The sequence below is a fragment of the Ylistrum balloti genome, unplaced genomic scaffold (genome assembly GCF_031769215.1).
Source record: "Ylistrum balloti isolate Yb309-2 unplaced genomic scaffold, AGI_CSIRO_Ybal_v1 Utg370260, whole genome shotgun sequence".
NCBI lineage: Eukaryota > Metazoa > Mollusca > Bivalvia > Pectinida > Pectinidae > Ylistrum > Ylistrum balloti.
This window is the reverse complement of record NW_026782205.1, coordinates 520,058-535,395: the sequence shown is the minus strand read 5'-3', so window position 1 is coordinate 535,395 and position 15,338 is coordinate 520,058. Positions and strand designations below refer to the sequence as shown.

The 15,338-nt window shown below is 35.4% G+C and overlaps 2 protein-coding genes across 2 annotated transcripts; one reads left to right on the top strand and one right to left on the bottom strand.

Annotated features, from left to right (window-relative positions):
- Nucleotides 1-786: 786 nt before the first annotated feature.
- LOC132552590 (WD repeat-containing protein 82-like) lies at nt 787-7,380 on the bottom strand. Its single transcript, XM_060216777.1, is given in 9 exon segments — nt 787-989; nt 2,231-2,373; nt 2,631-2,700; nt 3,495-3,650; nt 3,864-3,980; nt 4,505-4,604; nt 4,946-5,012; nt 5,857-5,954; nt 7,163-7,380. Coding segments are annotated over 9 exon segments (999 nt in total). The 3' UTR covers nt 787-959.
- A 230-nt stretch (nt 7,381-7,610) lies between these two features.
- On the top strand, nt 7,611-15,338 carry LOC132552593 (glycerate kinase-like). Its single transcript, XM_060216780.1, has 5 exons — nt 7,611-7,682; nt 8,944-9,459; nt 9,854-10,005; nt 10,634-10,809; nt 13,065-15,338. The coding sequence occupies exons 1-5, from the start codon at nt 7,678-7,680 to the stop codon at nt 14,001-14,003; spliced, it is 1,788 nt and encodes a 595-aa protein (XP_060072763.1). The 5' UTR covers nt 7,611-7,677; the 3' UTR covers nt 14,004-15,338.

Below are 15,338 nucleotides of genomic sequence, written 5' to 3'. Positions count from 1 at the left end.
GCCTTTTCCACACTAGTAATCTATCTGATCACTATACAAATACTGTTCAAGAATAGTTCTGCCCAATCTCATAGTGTCAACATTCAAAAGCACTGTACATTGTCTTGTCACTGTAGCTAGTATTCAGTCCAGTTACTGAACACAGTATTCTGTCTCATCATTGTACACAGTACTATGTCCAATCACTGCAAGAAGTACTTTGTCCAATCACTGTACACAGAACTCTGACCCGACACTGTACACAGAACTCTGACCCGACACTGTACACAGAACTCTGACCCGACACTGTACACAGTAATCTGACCAATCACTGTACATAGTACTCTGACTAACTGCTGCAGATAGTAATCTGTCCAATCACTTTACACAGTATAATGTCTAATTACTGTACACAGTATTCTGACCAACCACTGTAGTTAGTGATCTGTTCAATCACTGTACACTGTATACTCTGCCTAATCACTGTACACAGTATACTCTGTCTAATCATTGTACACAGTATACTCTGCCTAATTACTGTACACAGTATACTCTGCCTAATTACTGTACACAGTATACTCTGCCTAATTACTGTACACAGTATACTCTGCCTAATTACTGTACACAGTATACTCTGCCTAATTACTGTACACAGTATACTCTGTAATTACTGTACACACATACTCTGTAATTACTACACAGTATACTCAATTACACACAGTATACTGTGTCTAATCATTGTACACAGTATTAACACTGTCCACAGTTATCACTGTGCAATTAACACTATCACTGTGCACACACACAGCACATGGGCCAATCACTGTAAACAGCATTCTTAATGGTAGGTTGCCAAATGTTTGTACCATCAGCATATTATAAATCACAGTTTTACATGTTTTTGCCCTCCTGACCTGGAGTGACCACATATTAAGAATATTCAAACACACCTTGTGTCATAATAGTGTCAAATATTGAACTCAGTCATCTATGTAAGGGAGCCAGAATGCCTGAAAAACACACAAAAACATAGATAAAGTTAAACTCAATATCAGCAAATAAACACAATATCCTGAAAATAATAAACAGAGACAGAATTTGGCATCATAAAATATTTGTTATGTCCGAAACAACTTTTTTTGAAAATTTATAACAAGATGAAACAAAATAATGTGATGGATTTCACATCAGAAAATGATGTTGCAACCTGAGCAATAAAGGAGAAGATAGTTCTGCTTTGAATGACGACAAGATACAGCTGTTTATGTAGAGTTTCTAGATGTAACAGGACACCAAAGGCTGTTCATTTGGGAATATATCTCCTTTTCAAGTACATTTTATTGTCAAATTAATAAACAATTCCTATCAACTTTAAAAAGGTATTTCCATGAATATTTATAACTTCAATTTTAGGTCATGAAAAAACTTTTATTCATAAAAATAATTAGCTGGCGTAACAACACACCCATTTTGCAATCAACAAGGTTTTTAGGGTACTTATAGATGCAAATGCAATTTTTTCTATATTGCTATTAAATAAATAATGGCTATGAAAATTTTCAAAATAAAAAAATGAATTTTATCTCCTTTTTATTCAAAAGCTGCAATTATGGTATCCTGCGTTACATCCAGTTCAGAATCAAAATCCATGTTATATCCCAGACATATTTTGTAAATAATTTTGTAGATATACCCGTCATAAAACATAAACCAGAAAATTTTAATGTATAAAGTGTAATGTCATGCACAGTTGTTTTACCAGAGTATTGTCTGTGCACATTTCATCATCAAAATAGTAAATTTATCACAGAATGCAAAGATGTAATGATGACACTAAATTACGTTTGGTGTCCTGTGCGTCCAAGGAACAAATGGTGACATGACACGCCACATGCTTCTTATCCACCTTGTGTTAAATGTAACCTCAGCTAAAATTGGTCATATTACTGCACAATATTTCGTCAGTGGTCATCTATTGACTGGGACATAACATTCGACTTGCATCACTGCCACTCCAGGATATAGGTCACCTTTTGCATTGTGGTAGTGCAGACACGTGTTAAACAGTAGGAAACCTATGTGATATGTGCCTCTAACATGATGGCGTAGAACATATATAGCAACGTACTCATAATAAGAGATAAATCACTTGTCATTATAAACACTATACTCTCCCCTACAACAGAGGGGGCATAAAAACCCAAAATCAAATTTACAATACTCAAAGTATGACACTGAACAAACAACTCACCATGTTTGTACAAGCAGTTGCCAGCATCATGTATTTGGGGTTGAACTGAACACACTGAACTGGTCCAGGATGATCACAGTTGAGAACAGACACCCTGACACCTGTATCTGTGTTCCATGTATGTATCCGGCCATCAGTAGAACCTGTGATAATTTTAATACAATTTAGATATTTAAAATCTCTGCCACAGTTTAATTCAGATCAATAAGAGTGATGACTTAAATTAAAGCTGATACAAGTTGGTTTCAGTATTGTATTTTTCTGAATCAACAATTTGGCCCCAAAATAAAAACGATACAAAGTAGCTGCTACATCCAATCATGGTTCCAATACTGATATTAATATCAATGGACGAAGAAATTGTGGCTGATTTTCCAAAATTAATTAACATTCAACTTACCACACATAGCAAACTGAGAATCTGGACTGAAGGATGCCTCTAGTGGAATTCCCTTGTTGTTTTGAAAACCCTGTCCAAGTGATATATGTATATATAAATATATGATGTCAAATTTTAATTATTAAAATTCTTTGTCGCACAGTTGCTGGAATATCATAAAGTTTCAGGAGAATTTGAAATTCTATTGTTCAAAAACTAACTTGCAGATGTTTATTGGTTCAATACTGTCATTATATATTTTGAAATGTAATCATCTGAAAGCATTCATACATCAAGCCAAGGTATTAAAATCAAAGATAATGAAATGTGATATATTAAGGTTTTTATTTTAAAAACTAAATAAGCATACCAAGTGCTGCTTAAACAAAACTGTCCCCTACTAGTCCCCAAATTTCACAATTTGAATATAGAGCATCAATGTTTGATTCCTTAAAAACCTCTTTCCAATGTGTCAATTTCCTTGTATTGTTACATTGTATAAAGTGAATAGCAATCAGAAAACTTTTAACATGACGATTCTTATTGAAAAGAAGGACAGGAAAATCGGTCTATAAAGGCCAATCAAGAAAGCAGAGAAAAGTGGCCTTTATATAGAGGTTCAATCACTATCAATTGTGTAACACAAGGAACTCAAAAAGCAACCTGCCAGTATATGTAAAGGCAGCCTTTCAGACAGGTTTGACTGTTATGTATCAAAAATGCCTAAAACTAAAAAAAAATCTTTGCACCCATGCACCCACCCTAAAAAATCCAGCTTCCCTCTGCAGCATTAATGTTGTTTCCCTACAGAACCTTGGATAAGGATCAAAGTCATTTCTTTTCGCAAATGTTGGAATTCTTCTAAGGAAGACTTTACCAACTTACCATAAATGTCTGAAGAGGTGTTCCCTGGAATGCGTCGATCAGTCTGAGGACTTGGCCATTTGTGGAGATGAGGATAAGTTTACCATCAGGACTAAACTTCATCCCAGTCCAATCACAATCACGATCTTGTGATAGTTTGAATGAAGTAAAGGGACCCTATTAAAGCAACAGAGTAAATATCAAAATAACACTCTAAAGACATTTAATATTAAACTAAAGACAATGTTTAAATATTAAGGAAGTTTCATGGTGTTTCTAAATTGCAATCATTTGATTTCAAACCCTCTTATGTATTAAAGAGTCCTGCAACAGCCACCCCTGTTTAAAAATCATCATGAGATGTGACAATAGTACTGACAGTAACTTTACCTTATCGAAAGATCTCAAATCATACAATTTGACAATCTCTGAATTGATTCCTGCTGCAAAAATGAGGCCATCAGGATCAAATGCAGCTACTGGACGACCAGGCAAATGCATCAAACCCTAATGAAGAAAACAAATACATGTTATATAAAACAAAACACATTCCTAATATTTATAATGCATAGCAAAACAGCAGAATAGTCTTTGCAATGTAAGAACAGCATGACATGTACACATAAACTTCATATATATATTCATAAAATTATATATGGGTGTCTGATTCAACTATAAAGCATACAATATGTGTCATGTGTTGTAATATTCGAACACTCTATAGGTGTAGTGCCACCTGGGTGTTAAAGATTAATTATGGTCAGTGTTTCAACCTGGCAACCAGCGAAGCCCAATACTGGTGCAACAAGTATAAGGGTTTATATAGACGTAAGTGTTTAAGTTCAAATGCAAATGCACAATGTCTATGCAAGTGGAAGACCAGTACTGCATTACTTCTGAAGAATAATTTTTTATATTTCAGATGCTGTCATCGATCAAACACCAATATTTACTAGTTAATCAATCAATAACTGAATATGCAATGAACTGACATTGTCTAAACAGCAAAGATATTTTGAAAGTAAATTTACCTGGCAATTTTGTGACCGAAGGTCCCAGAGGCGGATAGTTTTGTCCAGGGATCCTGACAGGAAGGAATCATTGATTGGTGACATATTTAATGTCACTACCCTAAAGACAGACAGATTAAGGGTATACAAAAACAGCAAGAAAATACCAACATGTGAACATAATCATAATCAAAACTCAAATTCAATCAAACTAGGGCAAAATATGGACAAAAGAAAGATTTACATGGAGACTCCTGAAAGGGCACAAGGAGAAACACTGAATTCAATATCAAAAGTTTTAATGCAAGATTTTAATGTCAATTTGAAATATATCTGAAAGAAAATAGTTATTTATGGAAATGTTAGAGCAAACTATCAACTCCATTTCTGCAAAACATCTTTTTTTATCAAGTGTTTGCTGGAATATTAGAGTTCTAAAATGAGTTGAGTATGAATACTTACTTTTTGGTATGTCCGGGAAAGTATCGTATATACTTATTGTCATGAAGAGACAGGTATCTAATAGTATCTGAAAAACATGACATTGTGTCAATGATTTACATGTAAGTCACTGAAATGTGTTATTATCTATATACTTTCACCCTTAACTACATTTCTGCACTGCAACAGAATAATGTTTTGGTATGGAAAGTTATCTGTAAAATATGAGTCAGGTTTAGTATCTATGACTTCTTGAAACAATGTCTATATACATGTAAGAAACTCAATACAGGTAAGAAATTCAAACAAACTAGAAAATGTCTGTAAGACATGAATGCCCCCCCCCCCCCCCCCCCCCCCCATGAAATAATAGTGAAAGGTCCGAAAGAGATGATTTTGTTAATTTGTATGCAACTATGTACAACTTTTGTTTCATACTTAAATTGACAAGTTGATTTAACGTACATGAATTTGGAATTTTGTTCTCTGGAAAAAATGAGGGAGTATATTAGTTCCTTATGCCTTAAAACCCACAAGTACCAAATTATGTAGAAATAAGATGATGTTCCTCTTTTTGGAGTTATCTCCCCCTGGTGGCCATCTTTTTTTAGAATGCCGAGAAATTCAAAACTGCCTGAGGTCTTTCCATACTTGATATTTGTATGAAGTTTCATGAAAATTGCCTTCCGAATGAAGTTGTTAGGTGGTATATACTGATTTGGGACGCGACGGGATGCGACGCGACGGGACGGACAGACATGGGCAACGCTATATGCCCTCGGCCATAAATGGCGGGGACATAAAAAATAGAGCATCCTCATAACAGCTAATCTATAATAAACATTGATGAATGGTAGAACAAATAGGAAGTCTATTAGCATTTAAATTACATTATCATTTGTCTGAAAAATTGATACAAATTTATTTCTTACCATCAACTTTTGTTGAGCTGTGAAGAGCTGTGTTAACTGCATGAGTGTAGCAAATCAAATCAACTCCATATTTCTTACTGTTCAGGGTTCGTTTTGGTCTAGAAAGGCAAACAAAACATTGATAAATCAAATCTAAATCCTTACTTATATTGTGGTTTTATATATATATAAATCTAACAGTTTCAAAATAGTGACATGACCTACATTGCAGACAACTTGTAGACTACCTATACTGCTCTGTAATGTTTGGTTACAACAAACACTTATACAGTGTGATTTAGAAAAATACTTGTTCATTGTGTGTACTTGACCACTCAACTTTGTTTTCATAAAATTGAACCAAATGAATTGAAACATTAAATGAGATATAATTAATAACTACATAATCAATGGCTAACACAAGGGTCAAATGTGTCCAAAACAAAAGGTCAAATGTATGTATGTATTTAATATTAGTAAAGTTGTTTATTATCATTAGAGAGTTACTTAACTTTTTTTTCCGTAATATCTTCCTTATCTTAATTAACTGAACACTCGTCGTGTATGCACAAAAAAAACAATAGAAAGTAGTTTTTACGGAGAACATTGATCAAAGTGACTGGACCCACTTTTGCCACCATAACAAGATGATATTTTAACAACTTTAACTTAAGTCCATTCCACAGACAAGAGTAACAATTGTAGCTCTTACTAGGTAATGCATTTTCTAGGATATCTTAAAACATCTTTAGTAGCACAAAAATAAGAAGCAATTAATTATGTCATTGTGATAATTCTTGACAAAATAATTAAAATCTAATATCTTCCTCATTGTAGCAATACAACACAGCAATTTGTTGACACAGCAAGTGAAGAACTACTCTTGGGTTCGTTTGTATTCTTCTGGTAAATTTCAGACAGTAACTGTTTTAAGTGGCAGAGGAGAGATAAAGGATTTTTCGCATACACGTATTCTTGCAGAATGATGTCATTGGATACTTAAATACATATGGAAATAGGGTATAGAAGTCCATCGATCTCTATTTACACTGGATAGCAAATTATAATGGTACTTTAATATCGTCGTTATTTAAAATCTGTTAAGTCCACTGGCCACACGATGGTTCCAGTGTGGATAATGGCAGTTCGCCATCAAATTAGTTATCGATGGAATTTGTCCCTTTGTTATCACTGTATAGTATTATCATTTGAACATCTCAGGTCAGCTCTGGCTTTCTGTTTTAGTAAAATGGGATTGGGATTTTGCTGTTTTGGTTGAAATAGTGCCCGCCAAAAGTATCCACTCATGAAGGGTCGTCACACTTACGTTCCGTTCTGACAATCGTAAATTACAATTGAATCATCGTCGCTGCTTGAAATAAGCGTTTCGCCATTAGCTGAATAGTCTAAGCTCGTAATTCTATCTGTATTTTCTCTAAAAATTTTAGCAACTCGAAAATTTTGCACGACTGAATCTGTAAGTTTCATGTTTGCCGGTTCTCTCATTTCAACTCGTTTTGATTAATTGATGGCGTCTTGTCGCATTTGCTGCGGACCTTGCTTTATTGTAATGTAAAGTATCATACACAAAAATAAAATATTTGAGGGGATTTTTTGTGATACTCCTTTCATAAGTTATCGTGCTTCACCGACTATAGTTAATACAAAAATATTTTTCTTATTTTTTTAATAACCTGAATGATAAGCATCGTTTCATTTTCAGCGCACCTTCACATCTTTCACGTTACGTAGTACGTCAACGCCGCCTATCGTACGAATCATTGGTCAAGCTAGCAGACGAAAAGTTGAGAAATCTCTTATCGGGACAACATAGTCATTGCTATGTGGTAAGTTCAGAGTCCAGTGATACATAAGAGATAAAGGCTAGACAACCAGGCGGACGACAACTCAACGTGAGACATAAAGCTGGTTAAAACTATTTGCAAGGCTACCTTATTCCTTAAAACCCTGTTTTGACTGATCAACATATGACATGTCAATCGGATAAACATATGACATCTGATATCATGAAGCATGCATATTTTTGTTTTTCGAACGCGCATATAGCGTCGAAAAAATAGGCTGAAATAAGGCCAAGTGTACCAACTCGCCATACCTAACATAATGCACAGACATCAGAGGATTTCTCATCTGTTTCAGTCTGTATATAAAGCATAGAAACAGTATGAGTATTAATTCATTATAGTTTTACATATAAAATGTCACTGATTTATGTGCATAATAACACACTGTAGAGAGAAGATTGTACCTTGTCCCCTTTAAATCTCTCAAGTCAGAGGTACAAAATCGCAACAACAAATTATATCTTTTCTTTGTAACATGATACATCGACCAGAGGGACTTGGAGATCTGAGTTGTGTTTTGTGTTTCTCACAAGGCTGAGTAGTGGACCAGTTTGTGTTGTTGTGGTTGTATTCTAGGGCTAGACACTTCATAGTAATTGCTGTGGTTGACATGCGAAGACCAAAAGGTCCCCTGTACTGGTATGTTGTTGACTGAAGTACAGCCACCAGATTGTTACTAGAAGGAGAGACCATCTCAGAATGACTCTAGCTGCTCATAGGGCAATAAATCCAACAAACTGAAAGAAAATGTCTGCTGGCCAAATTGGTGACTGTGCATTTAAGTACACACTCACTACATTACATCTGCTTCACTCAAAAGACAACATCAGATGCACTGACGCCTCAGTTGTGCCAAAATTGTAATGGGAAAGAGCAATGAAAGTATTCTGCCAGTGCAGTTCATTGTCAAAAGCAGCCTTGAATAAAAGAATTGCTGCTGGTTTTTTTCTTCAAATAGAAAGTATGAATAGCTTATGTTTAGTGAAGTGTGCTAATTTGTTTTCTACATTTTTAATATTCAGTTATGTGTGCACTATATCAAATGCACTAAATACGAAGTTCAGTTTTCTTCGAACTGTATATTAAGTGCTTGCAGATAGTTTGCTTAAAATTTGAATAGCTTATCTGATACATAATCTATTGATACTGCTTTATATTGTAATAGATGTGATTTGTATATAAATAGTGTGTTAAAATTTATATACCTAGCTGATACAACATGTATTGATACTGTTTGTTTCAGGAGACTTGTGTACAGATGCAGTTCACATTTTTCAGCAACCTCCAGAGTATCATTGACTCCTACACAAGTGAAACGGGTCAAAAGAATATCTTATTTGACTACTTTCAGTAGCAAAGGACATGTTTCTATGAACTCAAGAACTATTAAAGTAAGAAACTGTAGTCAATTCACAACCAACCTGAATCTAAACATGGGATCCAAAGAAACAAGCAGCAAATCAAGTGATGTTACAGATATTCAGAGAATTCATGTAAACAAAATTTTCAAAAGATCTACGGATGCAGTTATGCCCAGGAAAATGATAGAGAGAGTTTTAGAATTGTCTGAGGATGGTGAAACTCTTACTGTGGAAGGCAGGAAGTATGCATTGGATAAGAATGTGATTGTGGTTGGATTTGGAAAAGCAGTGATGGGAATGGCCAGATCTGTTGATGACTTGTTAGGACAGCACATCATCAAAGGTGCCATCAGTGTACCATATGGATGTTGTGAGCTCCTAAGTTGTGCTGGAAAATGGTAAGAATTTTAAGTAATTTTACTACAAAACATTTATATTATATAAATGATTATGTTTACTTAAAATATAAGAAATTATATAATTAACATTTTAAAGTTAAACCCACATTTTATTTTTGCCCTTGATACTATGGATAAAGGTAGGGCTAAAGGAAATATATTTCAAAAGTTTCTTAGCAGTATAGTTTTGTTGGTACATGAAATTTGTTATGTGGATGGATGAAGACTTAAGTTTATTTCTGCATTCTAGGAAAATTTAGCAATATACTGAACGTTTAGTGACAGGGATATTGTTTACCTCTCTGGTCCATTGTTCTAATGCATGTCTTAATTGTGTACACAGCTTTCTCAAAATCTAATACATTGTATTGTGTTATATGTTTGATGATTGCAGTGACCAGTTGTTGGCCCCTGACAGTAAAATCACTGTATATGAGGGTGCAAAGAACAACCTACCAGACAAGGAGTCGCACCAAGCTGCAGAAGCTATATGGGACCTTGTGAAGAATTCAAATAAGAATAATCTTCTCCTGGTTTTAGTATCAGGTTGGTTATCTAACTATTCCAGGTGGTGGAACCAAAAACAAGGGTTGTGCTACCAATTGTAATCACACAAATGAAATAATGCCATGGCATGGATCTATCATGTTTAAACAAGATTTGTTGAAATCAACCTAAATCATTGATAGATTTCCGACATACTGTAGATTCAGTGTAGTGAAGGATTGTTAGATAAAACTATTATACAGATGAATTAGTACAATAATCATACTGATGGATTGTTCTTAATGCTAAATCAACTGCATAAATATTCATTCAGTTCAGGAAAATGACATAAGAAGGGGTTCATTTCATACAATACAATTTGTTCAAAATTGGTTACATCCAAATAAGATGACAGCCAAACTTGATGATTGATGTTGTGTTTAATAATCTAACAACTAAACGTGAAGTATTGGGGTATGATAATAAATTACCAGATCACATACAAAGAGATCCGAGATCTGTCATAATTTAATTTGTTTATGGATCCTATGTAAAAAGAGGATGTATGATACTTAGGTTATTTTTAGTGATAGCATTGAAATTTAAAAGTTTTTAAATGATTTAGACTAAAATGTTTAGATTGAAAGATAATTTATCGCCATATGTACACTGTAGATTTATTTTACAGGTGGAGGTTCGGCACTGTTGCCCCTTCCACAACCGCCCATCACTTTGGAAGAGAGTGCTGAGCTAACCAACATTTTGTCCACCCATGGGGCTACCATCAATGACCTTAACATTGTTCGTAAACAAACAGAGGTTCTGAAAGGTGGAGGGCTGGCAAGAGATGCCAAGCCTTGCAAGGTAAGGTTATTAAACAGCACAGCTTACCTGAGTTAAACATCACTTGTTGTATATACTGTCAAGCTGAAAGTAAGGAATGTGTGATATCACATAACATTTGATATTTTAGTACCATAATCAAGATAATGGTGTCTTGGTAAATGCCTTACATGTTTTCGTTAATGGAGAAAGGATGTATTATTCATAGAAATAAAGGAATGAACTGCATTTTACTTTCGCAGAAGCATATAGTTGCTGCCTTGTTCTTCCATCTGTCCATCTGCCCATCTTTTTAGCTGTTCTTTCATGTCTGTTGCCTAACTTTGCCAACATTAAGCAAAGGTCATACTAAGGGGATGTGCTGTGTACAAAATTCAGGGCCCTCGACCCCTCAATTACAGAGTTATTACTCTTTGTTAAAATTCTGTGTCTATAGCTTTAAATTGCTTGCATTTAAATGAGACTTGATAGATACATTGATCATACCAGGACAATGTGCAGTGTAGCAAATCCGAGTCCTTGACCCTATGATTACAGAGTTATTGACTTTTTAGGTCATCTGACCCGAAGGGTCCGATGACCTATAGTCATCATGCTTCGTCCGTCGTCGTCCGCCGTGCGCCGTGCGCCGTCCGTAAACTTTTCATTCAAACGACTTCTTCTCAAATACTAGAAGGTCTAGGGGGCTAATACTTGGCACAGAGGATACTGGCATGGAGCTCTACCAAGTTTGTTCAAATGAATGACCTTGACCCACTTTAAAGGTCACAGGGGTCAAATATGTTAAAATCTTTAAACAACTTCTTCTCATTAACCAAAAGGCTCAGAGTGTAGATATTGGGCCTGTGACATGCTGGGATGAAGGACTACCAAATTTGTTCAAATGAATGACCTTGACCCACTTTAAAGGTCACAGGGGTCAAATATGTTAAAATCTTTAAACAACTTCTTCTCAATAACCAAAAGGCTCAGATTGCTGATATTGTGCCTGTGGCATGCTGGGATGAAGGGCTATCAAGTTTGTTTAAATGAATGACCTTGAACAACTTTCAAGGTCACAGGGGTCAAATATGTCAAAATCTTTAAATAACTTCTTCTCAAATACTAGAAGGCCTAGGGGGCTAATACTTGGCCCATAGCATGCTGGCATGGAGCCCTACAAAGTTTGTTCAAATGAATGACCTTGGCCCACTTTCAAGGTCACAGGGGTCAAATATGTTAAAATATACAAAGGACTTCATCTCAATAAGCAAAAGTCTATGAGTGCCGATATTGGGTCTGTAGCATGCTGGGAGGAAAGGCTACCAAGCTTATTTAAATGAATGACCTTGAACAACTTTCAAGGTCGCAATGCTTTAAATAACTTCTTCTCAAATACTAGAAGGCCTAGGGGGCTAATACTTGGCCCATAGCATGCTGAAGCCCTACAAAGTTTGTTCAAATGAATGACCTTGGCCCACTTTCAAGGTCACAGGGGTCAAATATGTTAAAATATACAAAGGACTTCATCTCAATAAGCAAAAGTCTATGAGTGCCGATGGGTCTGTAGCATGCTGGGAGGAAAGGCTACCAAGTTTATTCAAATGAATGACCTCAACCCACTTTCAAGGTCACAGGGGTCAAATATGTTAAAATATACAAACAACTTCTTCTCAACAAGCAAAAGTCCATGAGTGCTGATATTGGGCCTGTAAGATGCTTGGAGGAGAGGCTACCAAGTTTGTTCAAATGAATGACCTCAACCCACTTTCTAGGTTTGGCTTGCTTTTTGTCAGATGACCGTTAAGGCCCATGGGCCTCTTGTTTTTTGATAATTTTTTTTGTCATTTCTTTGCCTGCATTTAATCTAGGATATTGAAACGTGATGTATGCAACAGTCATACAAGAACAAGGTGCAATGTAGCAAAGTTGGGGCCCATGACCCCTCAATTCAGAGTTGTTGCCCTTTATTAAAATTTTGTGTCATTAGCATAGCTTTTCTTGCATTAAAACTATGATAATAAAACGCGGTGTCACACTAAGAGAATTGTTATATACTAAATTCACGGCCAGCAATCCCCTCCTCCCACCCACCCCCTTAATTTTAGAATTATTGCCATTGTCATCTAATGAAGTTGTTTTCATTCATCAATTCACTGATACTCTTGTTAAGCAATATGATCTTGTCTTTGAAAGTAGCAAAATTATAAAACCTATTCAGAATAACCTTAACAATATCTCAAACCAGTTTTTGATTAGTTGACGATCAGTGTTTCTTGTATCTTGTGTGTTGACAGGTAATATGTCTGATTATATCAGATGTCATTGGGGATAAGATAGATATCATCAGTAGTGGGCCCACTGTTCCTGATCCAAGCTCTCCTCATCTCTGCCTCGATATCTTTAGACGTCTTGGTGTAAGTAAACTCATCCCAAAGTCTGTAAATGATACACTGATGAAAAAAATGAGTGAAGAAAGATATACAATGAATTCGAGGAACACTGGAACTTCAACAAGTGAGAACAATCTACAGGAGTATTCTCATGTGCAAAATGTAATAGTGGGTAGTAATGTCATCGCTACAGAGACTGCCCTCAGAACTGCCAACAGTATTGATTATATTTCAGCTATTCTCAGTAGTAAACTGGATGGAGAGGCAAGATTTGTTGGTACAGTTTTCGCAAAATTGGCAAAATATATGATTTTGTGCTTTGGTTATCTACCATCTGATGCTGGTTCACCAGACCTGGTAGCAGCAGAATTAGAAATTTGTAAGTATTTACCTAAAAATGTTTTGAAACAGATGGCTACCATAAGTGATGAAGCACACAATGTTGGAAAAGGTGTATGCATAATAACAGGAGGAGAAACTGTTGTAAACGTTACAGGAAACGGTAGAGGTGGCCGCAATCAAGAGATGGCTGTAGCATGTGCTATGGAACTTGATAATATCATGCCTGCTAAATTGACCAATGCTTACCAAGTGACATTTCTTAGCTGTGGTACTGATGGTCAGGATGGACCTACGCCAGCTGCAGGGGCTGTAGTTGACATACAGTTTGTGCAACAATGTCGAGAATCCGGGTATAATGTAGCGAAGTATCTTGATGATAATGACACTTTTAGCCTGTTAGAGGCAGTGAACGGTGGTAAGAATCTAGTGATGACAGGGATAACAGGCACTAATGTAATGGATATACAACTACTGCTTATTAACCCTGTTTCACATGGATGACACCTTCAAAAGTACATGTGATTAAGAACTGAATAGATTGATTTTTATATCACGTTGTCCACGGCACCACTGATTATATTATTGTTCCATGTGATGCACTGTATACACCAACTATTGATATTTGTAGACAGAGTCTGTAGCTGAACTCCTAAATATATATAGAACACATATAAGAGACTAATGAAAGATGAAATCCTATGTCAGCTGGTTTGTTTGCTTGTTCATTTACAAGTTTTGTCTCATATATTCACAGCTGCACATCTTTCAAGAATGGTTTCAAGATTGGACTTTCCCCTTTGATAGACACCTTAAGTCAGTTATGGTGATCCTTGTTTGACTGTTAGTTCTGATTAGATATGTTCAAGTACTGCATGTCTACAGTATATAGATATCATATCATATACATGGAATTTTTTACAGAGAAATAATCAGGAAATCTAAATACAGAGTCACAGATAATATTTTACACATACCTAGTCCTACCACGAAGTGTTTTAAAATTGTTCTTAGTCATTTGTATTTCTCAGTATTTTTTTATTACCATATATCACATAGTAATTTGATTTAATATTATGACTCTAATACACAGCTACTATAAATCTGAACTGAAATGATGGTGTTGGTAAAGAAACATGATTATAAGACAGTTATACCCTCTACAAATCCTTCAAGTGTAGTACATATTGATGGGGGCACAATTGTTAAAATTACCATCAAAGAGAAATGAAATATGATATGATTGACTATCAACTCCAAAGATTCAGATCAGGGGGTCATTTTGTTGCATTGATATTTCACATGTGTTGGTCAGCTGCTAGATACCGTAAATTTGCGGGTATAGTGCACACTCGGATATAGTGCACAGGTACTTTTTTGGGGTCAGATTAAAAAAAAATCTACAGAAAGATTGATTTCTGGTTACCGCGATGAAACAGTTTATGTGGTTTGATCCATTGATAATTAGGAAACCACAATCATCGTGACCCTAACATATTTAATTACCTTACATAAACAAATTCACACAGGTACCTGACTTAACAAGCATGTTGTTTTTGACTTTTGAAAGTCGGTTTTTGCCATTGAGTATTGAGTACGGTATGTATTTGTGTTCCTTTTTAAATGAACATTAATGTCTGTTTGTTAGAATCAGAATAAGCTTAACTGCAAATAACTTTTAAGGCATATGTATTATGTATAACATATATAATGGCAATATCAATGCCCAGTAACGTTACAGGAGCGCATGTGTGGACATAAACATAATTAAATCAGTAGGATGGTTTACAGAATTGGGTAGGATTATGTCTTGTTTATTGAGAAATATTGGAATGCAAT